At 41.9% G+C, this 14,287-nt stretch overlaps 1 protein-coding gene across 1 annotated transcript in view; it reads right to left on the bottom strand.

The window, feature by feature from the left end:
* The window catches only part of DNAH8 (dynein axonemal heavy chain 8), a 197,386-nt gene extending 183,099 nt beyond the window's left edge, over window positions 1–14,287 (bottom strand). Inside the window, exons 1-7 of the mRNA XM_084832480.1 lie at window positions 13,860–14,287; window positions 11,662–11,796; window positions 6,639–6,723; window positions 4,796–4,944; window positions 4,303–4,492; window positions 1,852–2,015; window positions 273–449 (exon numbers count right to left, since the gene is read on the bottom strand). Of these exons, the coding sequence (XP_084688606.1) occupies window positions 273–449; window positions 1,852–2,015; window positions 4,303–4,492; window positions 4,796–4,944; window positions 6,639–6,723; window positions 11,662–11,796; window positions 13,860–14,285 (1,326 nt within the window). The 5' untranslated portion in view covers window positions 14,286–14,287. The remainder of the gene's footprint in view (window positions 1–272; window positions 450–1,851; window positions 2,016–4,302; window positions 4,493–4,795; window positions 4,945–6,638; window positions 6,724–11,661; window positions 11,797–13,859) is intronic.

The following is a 14,287-nucleotide window of genomic DNA, read 5'->3' as shown; positions in this document are numbered from 1 at the left end:
GGTGACTGTCAGATTCTAAAAAGATAGAGGAGGGTCTCCTCTGCAGATAATCACCCTCCACATGTAGGGGGTGACAAGAATGGCAAGGGACAGAGGTATGTGCTCAACCCTACTCCCCCTCCTTGTGTATAGAGTTTACCTGTGGAGAAAATGCCTGAACAGGGTTTGTGTCATTAAACACCCCCCCCACACACACACACACACAAAGCATAGACCCTTATATTAAATCAGTTAAATAGTGTTGTTGTTTTAAAAGAACAAATTAGTATTACCTTTATCATTTTGGAATGTGAAACATTTAGAACATTTATGACAGCCTTGCAATTTTGTCCTTTGATCTGTTCAATGATAAAATTAAATTTAGCGGACATACGCTTCCAGTGTTCTAGTTCGGTCAGAGGACCTGAGTCATCAGCTTCCTTCCTCATCTGTTCACTCTCAATCAAAACCTGCAAATCAATTAAAGAATGTTAAATGCATGCAAAAGTTTATTGCTTGGTTATAGATATTTAACACTCTATTAGGCATTATTAGCTCTACCAATATTCCACTTCCTGCAGTATAAACTTAAATGCTGATCACAAAATTAAATGGTGCCAATTTAACTTATGCATTATTGTTTTCTTAGCTCTTAGTCACACACTCATATTGACTTCTGTGGTCACTGATATAAATTACTTGAAATGCAAAACACAGAGGCTGCAATCCAAAGAAGCTGTTTAGACATGAAGAGGGGAAATGTGTACGTACAAAACACTTTTTCTTTCAAGTTTTCCCTTCAACAGATTCAAGAGTAAAAGAGGCAAATCACATCTTAAGCTAAACAGCAGCTTGTGTCTTTGGCAGTGGGAGCTACCAAAGCAAGTTCCAGCCTAAATTTATTGTATTTTATTTACAATATTTTTAGGCTTCCCTTCCATAAAATTATCAGAGTGGTGTATAATAGAATAATAACAAAATAATATCACAATTGCAATGACACCCTCCAGGTCTAAAAGACCTTTTGTTTTAAACAGGCCCAGCTTCAAGGGTTGGCATGGGAGGGCAGATGTTGAGGGCCCTTGATGCTCAGAAGTGCCCATCCTTGCTGCTGAGCCTACCACAGCTGCTGCTCCCATCTTCCTCCTCCTCCTCACCCACCCACCATGAGAAAGTACAGTGGCCAAGCCCGCAGGCCCTGTGGTGCCCCATTCTAAAACACGTTTTTAAAAAAACTTACATCTGGAGTAGCAGTGATCTGAACCAATCAGATGCTGCCTTTCGGAGGGCAGCCAATGAGGGAACAGGGCAGTCCTTACATTGCTACTGTGCCCTCATTGTCCATGTTCCCCACAAAGGCCGCATATGATTGGTTCAGATCACTGCTACTCCAAATTTATGTGGGTTTTAAAAAAACTTTTAAAATCATGTGATGCAGGGCCTGCTGGCTTGGCCAGCCTACCACTGCAGCAGTTTGCCAATGGGGCAGGCCAGTTGATGGTGAGGAGGAGGAGAGAGTGGTGGTAGACCAGTCAATTGGGCTGGCTGGCAGGCAGGATGGGGGGCTTTGGTAGTGGTGACAAGCAAGCCGGCAGGCAGGCAGCTTCAGTGGAGGGAAGCGCAGTGGGGGTTTCAGCAGCAGTGAATGTCAGTGACAGCAAGGGGCTCATCGGCAGAACTATGCGGAGGGGCCACTGGACTTTGGTGCTGGCCCTGGTTTTAAATAGCATATTTGAAATGTGGCTGTATTAGAAATTTGCCTTGAACTTTGTCCAACTATACCCCACATGCAAATGTGACACTGCATACAACAGTATGCTGTATATTCTGTAAAACTGGTTTTTCATAGCTAAGGTACCATAAGAAACTTACTTGTTCAATTTGCTTATACCATATCATAAGCACATCCTCCAACTGATGAACAGTATCAGGATTGGCAGCTGCTGCTGTCACTTCCTCAAAAGACTGGAGTTTAGAAAAGTCAATGTAATCTATTTTTTTCAATTGAACAGTCCCTTCAATGCTCACTCTGGCCCCTAAAATCAATAGAAAATATACTCAGATTCTGCCATTTGATCCTTATATTGCTTCATTGTGAGGAACCACCCGTATACATCTTGCACACTAGCGAGTTCTCTTCTGCCCCCTTCACTCCTTCCCACATAACCTGACTGTGCCGTAGCTGGCCGCTACTCACAGATCTATTGATAGAAAATTTCACCTCCAAGAAACAAAAGGGTCAGGGCCCCCAGGACTGTTTTTAAGCTAGGTGGGCTCAAGCTGATCCAGTATTAAATAAAAAATTAATTCAAATGGGATCCCAACTGTATTGAAAAGACACTGTATTGAATAGCAGAAGAAGCTCACTGGAAGCTCACTGCTCAGAGCTTGGCCTCTTCACTCTCAACCTCAATTCTCCATCTCTCCCTCTGTGTTGCCTCTAAGCTCTCCACAACAAAGCTCTTCTCCCAAGAGACAGCAAGCAAGACAGTGCCATCAGTTGTTGGGTCCTAAAACAAGGCTGCACCTCTTCCTCTTCTTTATCAATTAGCCTTGACCACAACAGCTGTCTTTTTTGCCTGATCATATCTGGGGGAACTCGGCCTGTATGGCCAATGTTAAGTGATGGTGGGCGGGGAACTACATTGATTTCAATTAATATGATAAATAACCTCATTCATACAAGTGGATGTCGACCTATGCAGAAGTGAAATGGGTGCCATGATGAACCAAGAATTGTGTTTGCCCATTTGCCCTCTCTCCTTTTTCTCAAAACATGCTTGCGAAGCTGGAGATGGCCAGAAGATGGCAGGTCTACCTTATTTGGCTAATTGGGGTGTGTGGGAGCCTCAGAAAGTAGAGACAAACATTCCAAACAAGAGATAAGACCGGATGGTATAACTTTAGATGAGAAGGAAGAAAAACCTTTACGAGGGAAGAAGAGGCCAAGGGGGCTTTTACATTTTAAGTTTTGTCCAAGTGCTTTTGGGACAAACTGCCTGTTCCAAAGTCATGTGCCAGTGGAACTTAAATGGACAGTGGGGCATATTGGGGCTTACTGCATGATTAATTTCTATTATTTAAATATTTATATTACTTTTTATAGAAATGTTATTCTGTTTTTATAAATAATAAAGAATTTAAATGAAAGAAAAGGACTCGCACATATTTTTGGATAATAACGTTTGTATTCTGACATAGGATCTATCATTCCTAGATTACAGAGGTATCCCCCCCACCCTCCATGTTTTAGGAGTTAGGCCACAATTTAGTTCCTTTATTTTTCTCCTGCCCAGTCTTATTTCTGGACAGCAGAAGTACATACACCAAAGTGATGCTGGGGAAAAACATCTTCCCTTTCTGCTTCTGCTGCAAAATGTCTTTCCTCTATAGAGGACTCTCCTAGGCAGTTGCTTAGGATAACTGAGGGCTAACTTAGGGTTGCTTTGGAAACGGACACTGATTTTTTAAATGCAATAATCATTTTTGTAGAGTATCAGAGATGTGTTCCAGAAATGTCTTAGCACTAATTATCAGTGTATTTGTAAGTTACTGTGCATGATAATGGTGTAAATAATAAACTGAAATGTTTTTCTACAGCGGGAGAAAACCGATATTGCACTGCTTTTAGCATACCTAATCCTGAAAAAATAGCATCCTTTGACAAATATTTAAATCCAATTTTACAACATTTAAGATTATTTTATAGCAGTCTATCTTGTTTGGTTAATGTAAGTCTATCATAAGTGATATACAGAATCTGTCTTCTCTCATCCTTCATGATATTTGTGTTTTTATTTTTATTTTTACTGTTTCGATAGGACACCAGTTCTGATACTAAGAAGTACCTTTAGTAATTGCCATCGGTAGCAAGTGCTTACTCCATTTTGCATAATATACAACCTGTTTCTACAGATAGATCTGTATTCAGACCGCAATGGCCAGATTTCCACGTCTTGAGGAAAGCTAGCCCTCAGTCTGATGGTGTCAGTGGTGTAATAGCACAGTGTTGGACAGGCGAGGGTCACATTCCAAAAGCAGCAACTCAACTGCATATTAGAAGGGCCAGAGGCTAGTAGTGTAACACAATGCAGGCAGGAGTCATGTTCCAAAGGAGCTCAACCTGGCAGCAAGACCCTCTCAGAGCAAGACGAGCTGCTCAGACGAAAGGCCCCAGCCTCACAGCTTGCTTTTATAGGGCGTAGTGGAACTGGATTGTCTTTGGGGTCTCTGGATTGATTCTTCTGTTAAGTACACAAAAGATACAGTAGCTCAAAACCAAATATCTTAAATAAATCCTTACTAATTCAACATGGCTCTTACCATCTAAAAATGCCAGATATCTGTTCAGTGTTTCAGTAAAACTCTGTTTTTCAATCTCTCCCTGCTTGGTTTGGTTCAAAGCACCCCAATTATTTGTGGCAAAGACAGCTGGCAGAAAAACATTTGAAATTATATTCCTGATCCCAAGTAGGAGACCTTCACTTCCATCCAGTACTGAAAAGTATATGTCCTGAAAAAGGTATGTTTGGAAAGCTATTAGGAATCAAAAGCACAAAAACCAGTTACACAACACCCTCTTGGGTTTTAAAATAAATACAATAAAGGAAAGTCTGTCACCTGTTGCAGTGAGAAGCAAATCATTCCCCTATCCTACATACTGGCCTCCACTGAGAGGCTCTGCACAGTGCACACAGATGTATGGCATCCACCCAGGACCAGAATTCCCTAGAATGTATGGGCCCTCTCTCCATCATTGCCCTTGTCTATCCAATCAGTGCTTTGCTAATAATAATGATGATGATAATAAGAGTACCTCATGCATATTCTTAACATTCACGGCCACATCATTTCTAGCACGTACAAAAAATAAACACAATCCTTTGAACTTGTCTGGCGATTCATCTACATACAATTTCATCATTTTAGTTCCTTTCAGCACTCCTGGAATTGCTCTACCGCATTCTGAAAATAAAGACATTAAAAACAATGTTTTGCTCTTATCTTAAAAATCTGTGTAGCTGTAATGGTGCATAAAGTGGCTTGTGTTACTGTGGCATCCTATGCTTGGTAACTGAGGCAAGCCCATCCTGCTATGTACAATCGTTTTTACAGGTTACTGCAACATTACAGGTGTGCAGGTTTGTGCTGAAGATACACACTTCATAATAGCTGGAAAGCCTTTAAGATGGTGTGTAGATGCATCTTCTCTATCCTACGAAAATACGTGATGCATCTGGCTTCCAAGACAGTCCCATGAAGGAACCAATTGCTTTTAGAATTTTGAAGTTCATGGGTTTGAATGGAAGCTAGAAATATGAATTATGCATTATGACAAGATATTTGCAAAATGACTCTGCCCACATGCCAGAAATCAAAGGGTTTCATCCCTTGTTTTTAAGTTGTACATAAAGAATCAACCTATGGATATATCTGGACTACTCTCTCTGTTGCAAATCTTTCATTAATTAACGCATGAAAATATTTGCAAGTCTGAATACATGGCAAAAAAATAATAATCAAGAGTCAGGGCTGGTTAGCTGAGCCTTCATTTTATATATAGAGAGACATACACACAGTGAGATCAGCGCGTGGTATTTAAATCTTTTAACTTAAGTACTTTAAATACATCAAACAAACAAAAACAGAAAGATTCAAATACTATCCATACATCTTATCTGAGCACCCAATCAAACTCATAAACTTCAAAATGCCAGGCTAGATTAGACAGTTCCAGGCCTGACCTAGGAGCCACAAACACATGGACAACTCCAACAAAACTTTACCACATCTTTTCAAAGATAAGAGGGTCATCCTGCATTAGACCTGAACTGGTAGGTTAAGATTTAAACCTGGGTCATAGATCAACCTACCTCTGCACCAAGGGCACAACCACAATTTTCTTGTATCTTTTTTTAAGGGGGGAAAAAAAAGAAAAATGGGCTGAGTGGGTGAGATATAGATAGAGATAAGGAGAAATATGGCCAGGAAGAGAGAAAAAAGTCAAAAGACAGGCACATATATAGTAAAAAAAATGAAATGTGGGTCCTATGAAGCAGGCTGGGGTTAAAGGTGGTTCTAGATCTGAAAAGGCTGAAGATGCGCTGAAAATACTGATCTTATGTATTTAAACTGTAACATGAAGGGCAAGACCTTAATCTGACTTAATTATAGTGGTTCTCAAATTTGAATGTAGGAGCGAGGAATCTCTCCTATGCAAAAACAGCCCCTTGACTGACTGCTAGTTAGTTTTATGTGGCTTTTATTAGTTAATAATTTTCATAGGAAGGTATTGTTCTTAATATTTATAGGGTTGGTTCCTGTTATTAGGAGATATTATTGCCTTATTTTAGTTTTTTGTGATTTGTCTTGAGAGATTTTTCTGGTAAGAAAGGCTGCATATAAATGTAACAAACAAATATATAAAATTTAACTTTTTTGGATACAGACATTCACATAAAAACTATAGTTTTAAAAACACATCAATATTATAATGTTAAGGCCCCATTTTCCCCATGTTCTTTGCCTATATTATGATATCATGATTGACAGAGGTTGAATAAGACTATCCAGTATAATTAATAGCGATTCAAGAACAATAAACTCTATTTCACCTGAAATTGAAGGATATCAAGTTAGATAAGATAATTAACATTTACCTACACCAGGAGCTTCACCCTCCTGATATAAAAACTTCAATGTCCTGTTTCCTCCTTTCATAAAAAAACTATCAAATGCTTGTAACTGTTGAAATAAAAGCAGATAATTAAAGGGTGAACATTTGCCAAAGCAATATTTTTTTTCTTTAAAAGAAAACATCTTTGCTTAACCAGGGAGTACTTGGTGACTATTACCAAATGTTTCCAACACTGTAAAGAAAATGCATTCAGGTTCTTTCAACTGCAGTAACTTTCAGCTGCAATAACTGTTTAACAGCTATTTTAAGCTGCAATAACTACCTTGCAATATGTACGATTCCCTTTTTACTTTGATTTTATAGAAACCCTGTACACTTATCATACTTACTTTGCTCTATTTTTTCTCCAGAATACAGTAAAACTGCACAACATGGTCAGAGGGGAAGATGTGCTGGTACATAGGGCGGCCAGATGCAAAAGAAGACAGGAATCCTGCACCTTTAATAATTTGTAGAAGGAGGAATTTCAGTTGGTGTAGTTCATCATGCAAGCTATGCCTACTGAAATTCCCTCTTCTACACAAATATTAAAAATGTGGGAACCCTGTCCTCTCCTTTTTTTCGCATCTGGCCACCCAAGTCTAAGCCCTACCTATAGACACTGACCCTGCTTATAGACCGCCTCCTAATCTAAAACTGCTACTCAGCAGAGATGACCAGGCACCTAATACAAACATAAACATGTGACTAAGCCCGGGAACAAACTGATGCCAACTCTGTCCCTATATCCACTCAGGCAACACTAGTTCAGGCCCTAATAAATAAAATAAATAATAATAGCATCAACCACATCATCAGGGGCTCATTCCTCTTTTCATCCTCCAATGTGATACACACCATTCCTTGCCAACAATACCTTTCTGTTGCCCAGATAAGACAAGCAGATCAGTGTCTATAGAAATGAATAAATGGACACAAATTCTAATGTATTCTAAAATACATTAGAAAATGAAACCAGTCAGAAACCTGTCAGGACATTTCATTATTCTAGGACATCCTGCTGCTGACCTGAAAGTTATCATTCTCCAAAAAAAATAACTTTGAAGAAAGAGAGACTCCAGAATGAAATTGTTAGACTAGTTTATTAGCAAGTTGATATTTAAGCTCAATCAAAATCAAGTTTTTTTCTCCCACTACAAATGTTAAATTAACATAGCAAAGTTACGAAGATTGTATTTTCTGTCACTAATTTATTTATTTGACTTTTTATTTACAATTTTTATATACCGCTCCATATCTAAAACAGATTTTGGAGCGATTAACATAAAAGGTAAAATAGTAAAAGGATAAAAAGATTAAATCATATTAAAATTATGCTTTTAAAAAACAGAATGCCAACAAAACCGTGGCTGGTCAGTTAAGGAATGCCTCCTGGAACAGTGCTGCTTTCAGGAGGCACCGGAAGCAACACAGTGTTGGTGCCTGCTTGACCTCCAAGGGCAGGAAGTTCCAAAGAAAGGGGGCCACCACACTGAAGGCTCTTCTCCTGGTGGACTCTAATCGGGCCACAGGTCCATGAGGAATCACCAGGAGCATGCCCTCCGTGACTGGGCAGGTTGGTAAGGGAGAAGGTGCTTTCTCAGGTATCCTGGTCCCAAGTGTTTAGGGCTTTGTACAGTAGTACCAAAACCTTAAACCTGGCCGGGTAACGAATAGGCAGCCAGTGCAGTTCCCTCAGCAAAGGAGTTGTATGCTGAAAAGGGGCAGCTCCTGACAACAGCCGAGCTGCTGTGTTCTGCACTAGCTCCAGCTTCTGGAGCAGCCCCACAGGCAGCCCCACATAGACTGCATTGCAGTAATCCAGTCTTCTTGAGGTTACTAGCGCCTGTACCACTGCAGCCAAGCTATCCCTGTCCAGGAGAGGCCGTTGTTGATGAACCAGCCAAAGCTGATAAAAGGCATTCCGAGCTGCCATGGCCACTTGGGCCTCCAATGACAGTGATGGATCTAGGAGTACCCCCAAACTACGGACTTGATCTTTCAGAGGGAGTACAGCCCCATCCAGAACAGGCAATGAGCCTATCTCCCAGGGCTTCCATCTTGCCAGGATTCAGTTTCAGTTTATTGGCCCTCATCCAGCCCATTACTGAGTTCAGGCACTGATCCAGGACTTACACAGCCTCTTCTGATTCAGATGCCACAAGGAGACAGAGCGGTGTGTTATCAGTGTACTGATGGCACTTGGCTCCAAATCCCCTAATGACCACTCCCAGCGAGTGGGAGTAACTATATGATGTTACAGTGTTATGTAACATCATATAGATGTTACATAACACTCGGACGAGATGGTACCCTGTGGAATCCCATAGTTCAATTGCCAACGGGTCAAGGAATGGTCACCCAATGCTACTTTCTGAAATTGGCCCCACAGGTAAGACCAGAACCACTGTAACACAGTGCCTCTGATACCCATCCCATGGAGTGCATCCAGGAGGATACCATGGATGGTATCAAAAGCCAATGAGAGGTTGAACAGAATCAATAGGGTTGCACTCCCCCTGTCCCTCTCTCGATCCATCAGGGTGACCAAGGCTGATTTAGTCCCGTAACCAGGATGAAACCCATATAATGGGTCTAGATAACTTTATTGTTGCTATGAATGGTCACAGGGCTTATCTTATATACCTTTGAGCTTTGCATAGACATAGGTTATACGTCTTACATTTTGTGGCCTTTTGGCTCCACTGTTTCTTTACATTTTTTCCTCTTTATATGTGTGATAGATACAGATCTATCTACCAACTGAGGATGACATTTCATCCATCTGATGAAGTTTGTTTGATCCTTGAATTTAAGAAGATAAGAAGAGTTCTGCTGGATCAGACCAAAGGCCTATCTAGTCCAGCATCCTGTTTCTCACAATGACCATCCAGATGCCTCTCGGAAGGCTACACGCTTGTGTCATAATAAAACAGTAAATCTTTAAAACAGGAACGGGAAACCTTTTTCACCTGCCTGGGACCACATGCTGGCAGTGGGGAGAGCAAAGCCAAAAATAGATGGGCCAAAGCCACATACACACTCCATTCACACCCATCCACTCTAACACACAGGCCACCAATTCCCCACCCATGCTTTAAGGTGCCACAAGGCTCTTTTTCTGTATGCTCGTGTAAGGAATTCATATGGACACTTTGGGCAGATTTTTATTTCTCACCCCAGCGTACCTTTCAAATTCAGAAAGGTTTAAGGAAAGAAAGGCAGAAGACACGGGCATAAAGGGTCCATGGTTCTCCCTTAATTGTGGGTTAGCACATGCCCTCTTTGGGCTCCTAACAAAATCTACTGGGACTCACAATCAGAGACTCATTTGGACAAGACTGAGGCTACATCATTCCAGTCTCTACTAAATAATAGCTTCTTACAATGAAGCAAACATACACCGTAACTTTGACATCCTATATTTTGCTGCATACCAATTTGGTAAAGATGGGGAAACAACTCAGACCCCAAAGAGCTGTCTAATGTCACGGGGTTTTTAAAAGGCAGAGAAGGAATCAACAAGGGTATAAGAGATGAGGCAACATCCCTGGGAGATCCAGTGCTTCCAGTAATCCCCTGTGCTGTCATCAGTTTTGCAAGCCATCCTGGGATAATCCCATCTACTGTTGCTGTCCTGCAAGAACAACAACATTGTCCCTGTAGGGTGCAAAGTTGAGGCCTCTGCACTCTATCCTCAAGCATCTCAGGAGTGTGGTCATAGCTCAGCCACAAGACTAGGGATGTACGAAAGTTCCGCCACGGAAATCGGTGGCGGAATGGCCCCCCGCCCCCCCCCCGGCACGGGACTTACTTTAGGCGGATCTTCCTGGCGGAGGCGGCTCCGGCGGCAGCTCTGGCAGTGGTGTGGCGGCGGCGGCAGCCGGTCTTCCGACCGGCCTCCGCTGCCACCATTTCCAGGTAAAACAAAAACAAAAAAATGTGATAGGCTACGTAAAGATGTACGTAGCCTATCACGGCTAGATTTTAAAAAAACACCGTGATAGGCTACATAAATGTTTACGTAGCCTATCACGGCTGATTAAAAAAAAACCCAAAACACGCGCGTATGCAAATGGCGGCGCCCATTTGTGTTCCTTATTTTGGCACGTCTTAGTCTACGTAAACATTTACGAAGACTAAGACGGCGAAAATAAGGGGAACGCAAATAGCGTAGCGTCTACGCTGTTTGCGTTCCCCTTATTTTCGCCGTCTTAGTCTACGTAAATGTTTACGTAGACTAAGACGTGCCAAAATAAGGAATGCAAATGGCGGCGCCCATGGGTGCCGCCATTTGCGTACGCGCTTTTTTTTGGTTTTGTTTTTAATCAGCCGTGATAGGTTACGTAAACATTTACGTAGCCTATTACGGCTGACTGCAGGGATGCAAACAGCGGCGGCTACGGCCACTGCCATTTGCGTCCCTGCTAGCCAGCGGCCGGATGTCCGGCTGCTGGCGGAGCCGGCCAGTGGCTCCGCAGAATCCCTGTGGAGCGGAGCTGGCCGGCCAGGATTCTGGGGGGGAGGAACGGAGCACCTCCCCCCCCGGCCAGGATTCTGGGGAGAGGGACGGAACGCCTCCCCCTCAGCATCAGCATAATCCGCGGAAAGGTAAGTACCTTTCGTACATCCCTACACAAGACATAGTACCAGAGAGGGCACTGCCAGAGCCTCTCTGTCATGGTAACTCCTCAGGGCTCTGCTATAAACAGTCCGAACTACTGTTGTTGACCATACATTTGGGCACGTGAAGTATCATAGCTTCTTCTGAACCACATCCCCCATGTGATTTGTGACCCAAAGGAAAACTCAGCAAGAACAAGGGTGTGGCCTCTAAAGTGTTACTGATATTGTGCATTGGCCATGCTGAATCTGATGCAGAAAACCTGGTCATGACTTGTACTAGTATAACCGATTAATGTGTCAGCATTAGAGAGTTGAAGATTTACTGAGCAAGGCTTTTAATAATTAATAATTGTAAAACGACATCTATAAAGCAGACTCACCGTTGGGCCATCTAAAATTAGTTCCTCCACAGATACAATGTCTAGTCCAAGTTTGTCTGACAGAATTTCAAATATATATTTGTATGCAGCATTAATTTTCATTTTTCGGCCTTCCCTGGCTTCTCTAAACCGTGCCTAATGGTAGAAAAACTGTGTTTAAAAGAGTGAAATGCTGCAGCTGTGTTTATTTTTTTCATGAAAACTTTGTCTTGTAGTCCCCATACCTTATTGTGACTAAATCTAAGTATGTGTAACTGCAATAATCACATATTTTCTCCATGTTTTTCCTGGCCTCCATTGACCTCCTCTTCCTCTGTGGTTTCCCTTGTGTCATTTTCTTTACTGTAAACCTCTTAGGGCAGGGATGTTAATATTTGTAAAGTGTCATTTACATGGATGGTACTTTACAAATAAAGAAATAATATTTAAACCTATTCTGTAATGTGAAGCTAATGCTACACTTTCTTTATTGTATATATGAGAATCCCTCAAATAGTCTCTATCTCTGAAACAATTTAAAAACTATTCACATTGAAATAAAGAACAGGTTTATGGTCAAGAGTCCTAAACTCTTTATGGCTAGGGATGGGCAAACTCTTCTTGGCTTGATATGGAATAGGCTCAGCTAAAACAGGCTGTTCTAAGAAAAGAAAACAGCTCATTCACCCTCCCACTCCTAACCTTGTTCCACAAAAAAACTCAGTGGCCAGTTCCAGGTAGGGCTGGTGAAAAAGAAGAGGAAGTAGGAATGATGCTTGTTCTAGTGGAGGCTTCTGATGTATCTGGAGGGCTCCTACCACTACAATGGAAGACAACAAAGATCTTCCTGGCTGCTCCAGTTTCCATCACATTGATTGATTGATTGATTGATTTCTATATCACCCAATAACCAAAGCTCTCTGGGTGGTTCACAAAATAGAGCCAAAACCATAAAACTGTATTAAAAATAGCATAAAAACCAACAACAACAGCTGCTTTAAAATGCACAAACACTAATATTTAGAATACTGCAAATATTTTTTCTAGATAAGACTATTCCCTCTTTTCCTTAAAAAGCAACAACCCTCTGACATATGAAATGAGAGGGTGGAGAAAACACAGCTGAGAAAGTATCAATAAAATGTAGTAAAGATTGTCAAAGGTGCATACCCTTACGTCTTTCCATTTAATGCATAGTACTGTGATCTCCTAGCTGTGATATATGAACCCCAACAGACTACCAATCTTTCTGAGAAACACAGAAAGTATACTTCTGGCCATTTAGTATCCCAGTCATAAGAACTGTTGCACTGATGCAGTTTTGTCAGAATTAAGTATAAGCTGGGACCCCGTGCAGAAGCCACAACATTCAGATACGGAAGTGGGACCACCCAAGGTCATTTGCGTGGGATCCAAAAGGATTTTTAAGTGGCTTTAACTCTATAGTGTTGGGACAAAACTGCACTGAAGCATTACTACTATTAAGGCAATTTCAAATCTTTTGCTTAGTATTTGGGAAAATGTAATAAGCTTTCCAGATAATTTCAATAGGAAATGTGAATCACCAGGTATCTCTGTTTTGATTGCTGCATTTTCCCTGCTCTGAACCTTAGAACTGGATTATCGGTCCCATAGTCCACATGAGGGATTCATTCAATTGTACGTTCACAATACGCAGCTCTCAGGCCAGGCACATTCACGTATTGCAAACTCCCACCCCTGTCATTTTTGCAGGTATCTGAGGAGCCACAGTATATATGGCTGGTGTGCCATTTACAACTCAGGGATGCAGAATTTCATTATACCCTAAATATTTTGCATCAATAGTTAATCATAGGAGGCTTCCAAGAGCATTGACCACATTGGTGCTTTGATGCAGGGCAGTTGGGTTGTAGCTTCCAGAACATGCTCTGATTCGAAGTTAGAAATTAACCAAACCAAGCAAATTGATCTCATTGTGCTCCCAAGTTAGAATGGACTAGTGATATTCTCATGGAAATAATTTATGAGATGTATAATTTTGAACATTTTAACTGCCATCTGATGCTAACCTTATTCCCATAAGCACTGAGTCCCCCAAACTGTGCATCAATATATGAGGCAGGAAAATACCAGCTGAGTGTGAAGTGCCCCAGAGTTGTTTAATTAAAAACCTGACCGAATTTTAGTGGGCTTGTCCCTTAAAAAAAAAACATCTGGCACAATTCTCCGTTACGAACCTGTCTTTCTTTCAGAGTTTCCTGCAGTGACTGAACTCCGCTAGTGCTCCGGCGGAATTTAGACATTCTCCGGCCTGCAGCTTCTATGACTGCACGGACAGGGCCCCTAAGTCGAGAACGGTCAGAAGATTCTTTAGCTTGTGAAGCAGACTCATCCTCTGGAAGACCAGGGCCAGGCTCCGTACTCTCTGGCTGAACAGGACCAGCTTCAGCATCTGCTGGAGGACCTGCCTCAGGATCTGGAGGAGGCTGATCATCCTCTGGAGCAGCAGGCTCAGGGCCAGCATCCTGGGGTGGAGCAGGTTCAGGAGCAGAGTCTTGGGGAGCAGCAGGCTCTGGAGCAGCATCCTGGGCAGCAGCAGGCTCTGGAGCAGCATCCACAGCAGCCCCTGCAGCTTCTGGGTTACTGTCTGGTGCTTCCTCCATTT

The sequence above is a fragment of the Heloderma suspectum genome, chromosome 1 (genome assembly GCF_057233095.1).
Source record: "Heloderma suspectum isolate Gila_16-S chromosome 1, 16-S_ref, whole genome shotgun sequence".
NCBI lineage: Eukaryota > Metazoa > Chordata > Lepidosauria > Squamata > Helodermatidae > Heloderma > Heloderma suspectum.
This window is presented reverse-complemented; position numbering and strand designations above follow the sequence as displayed.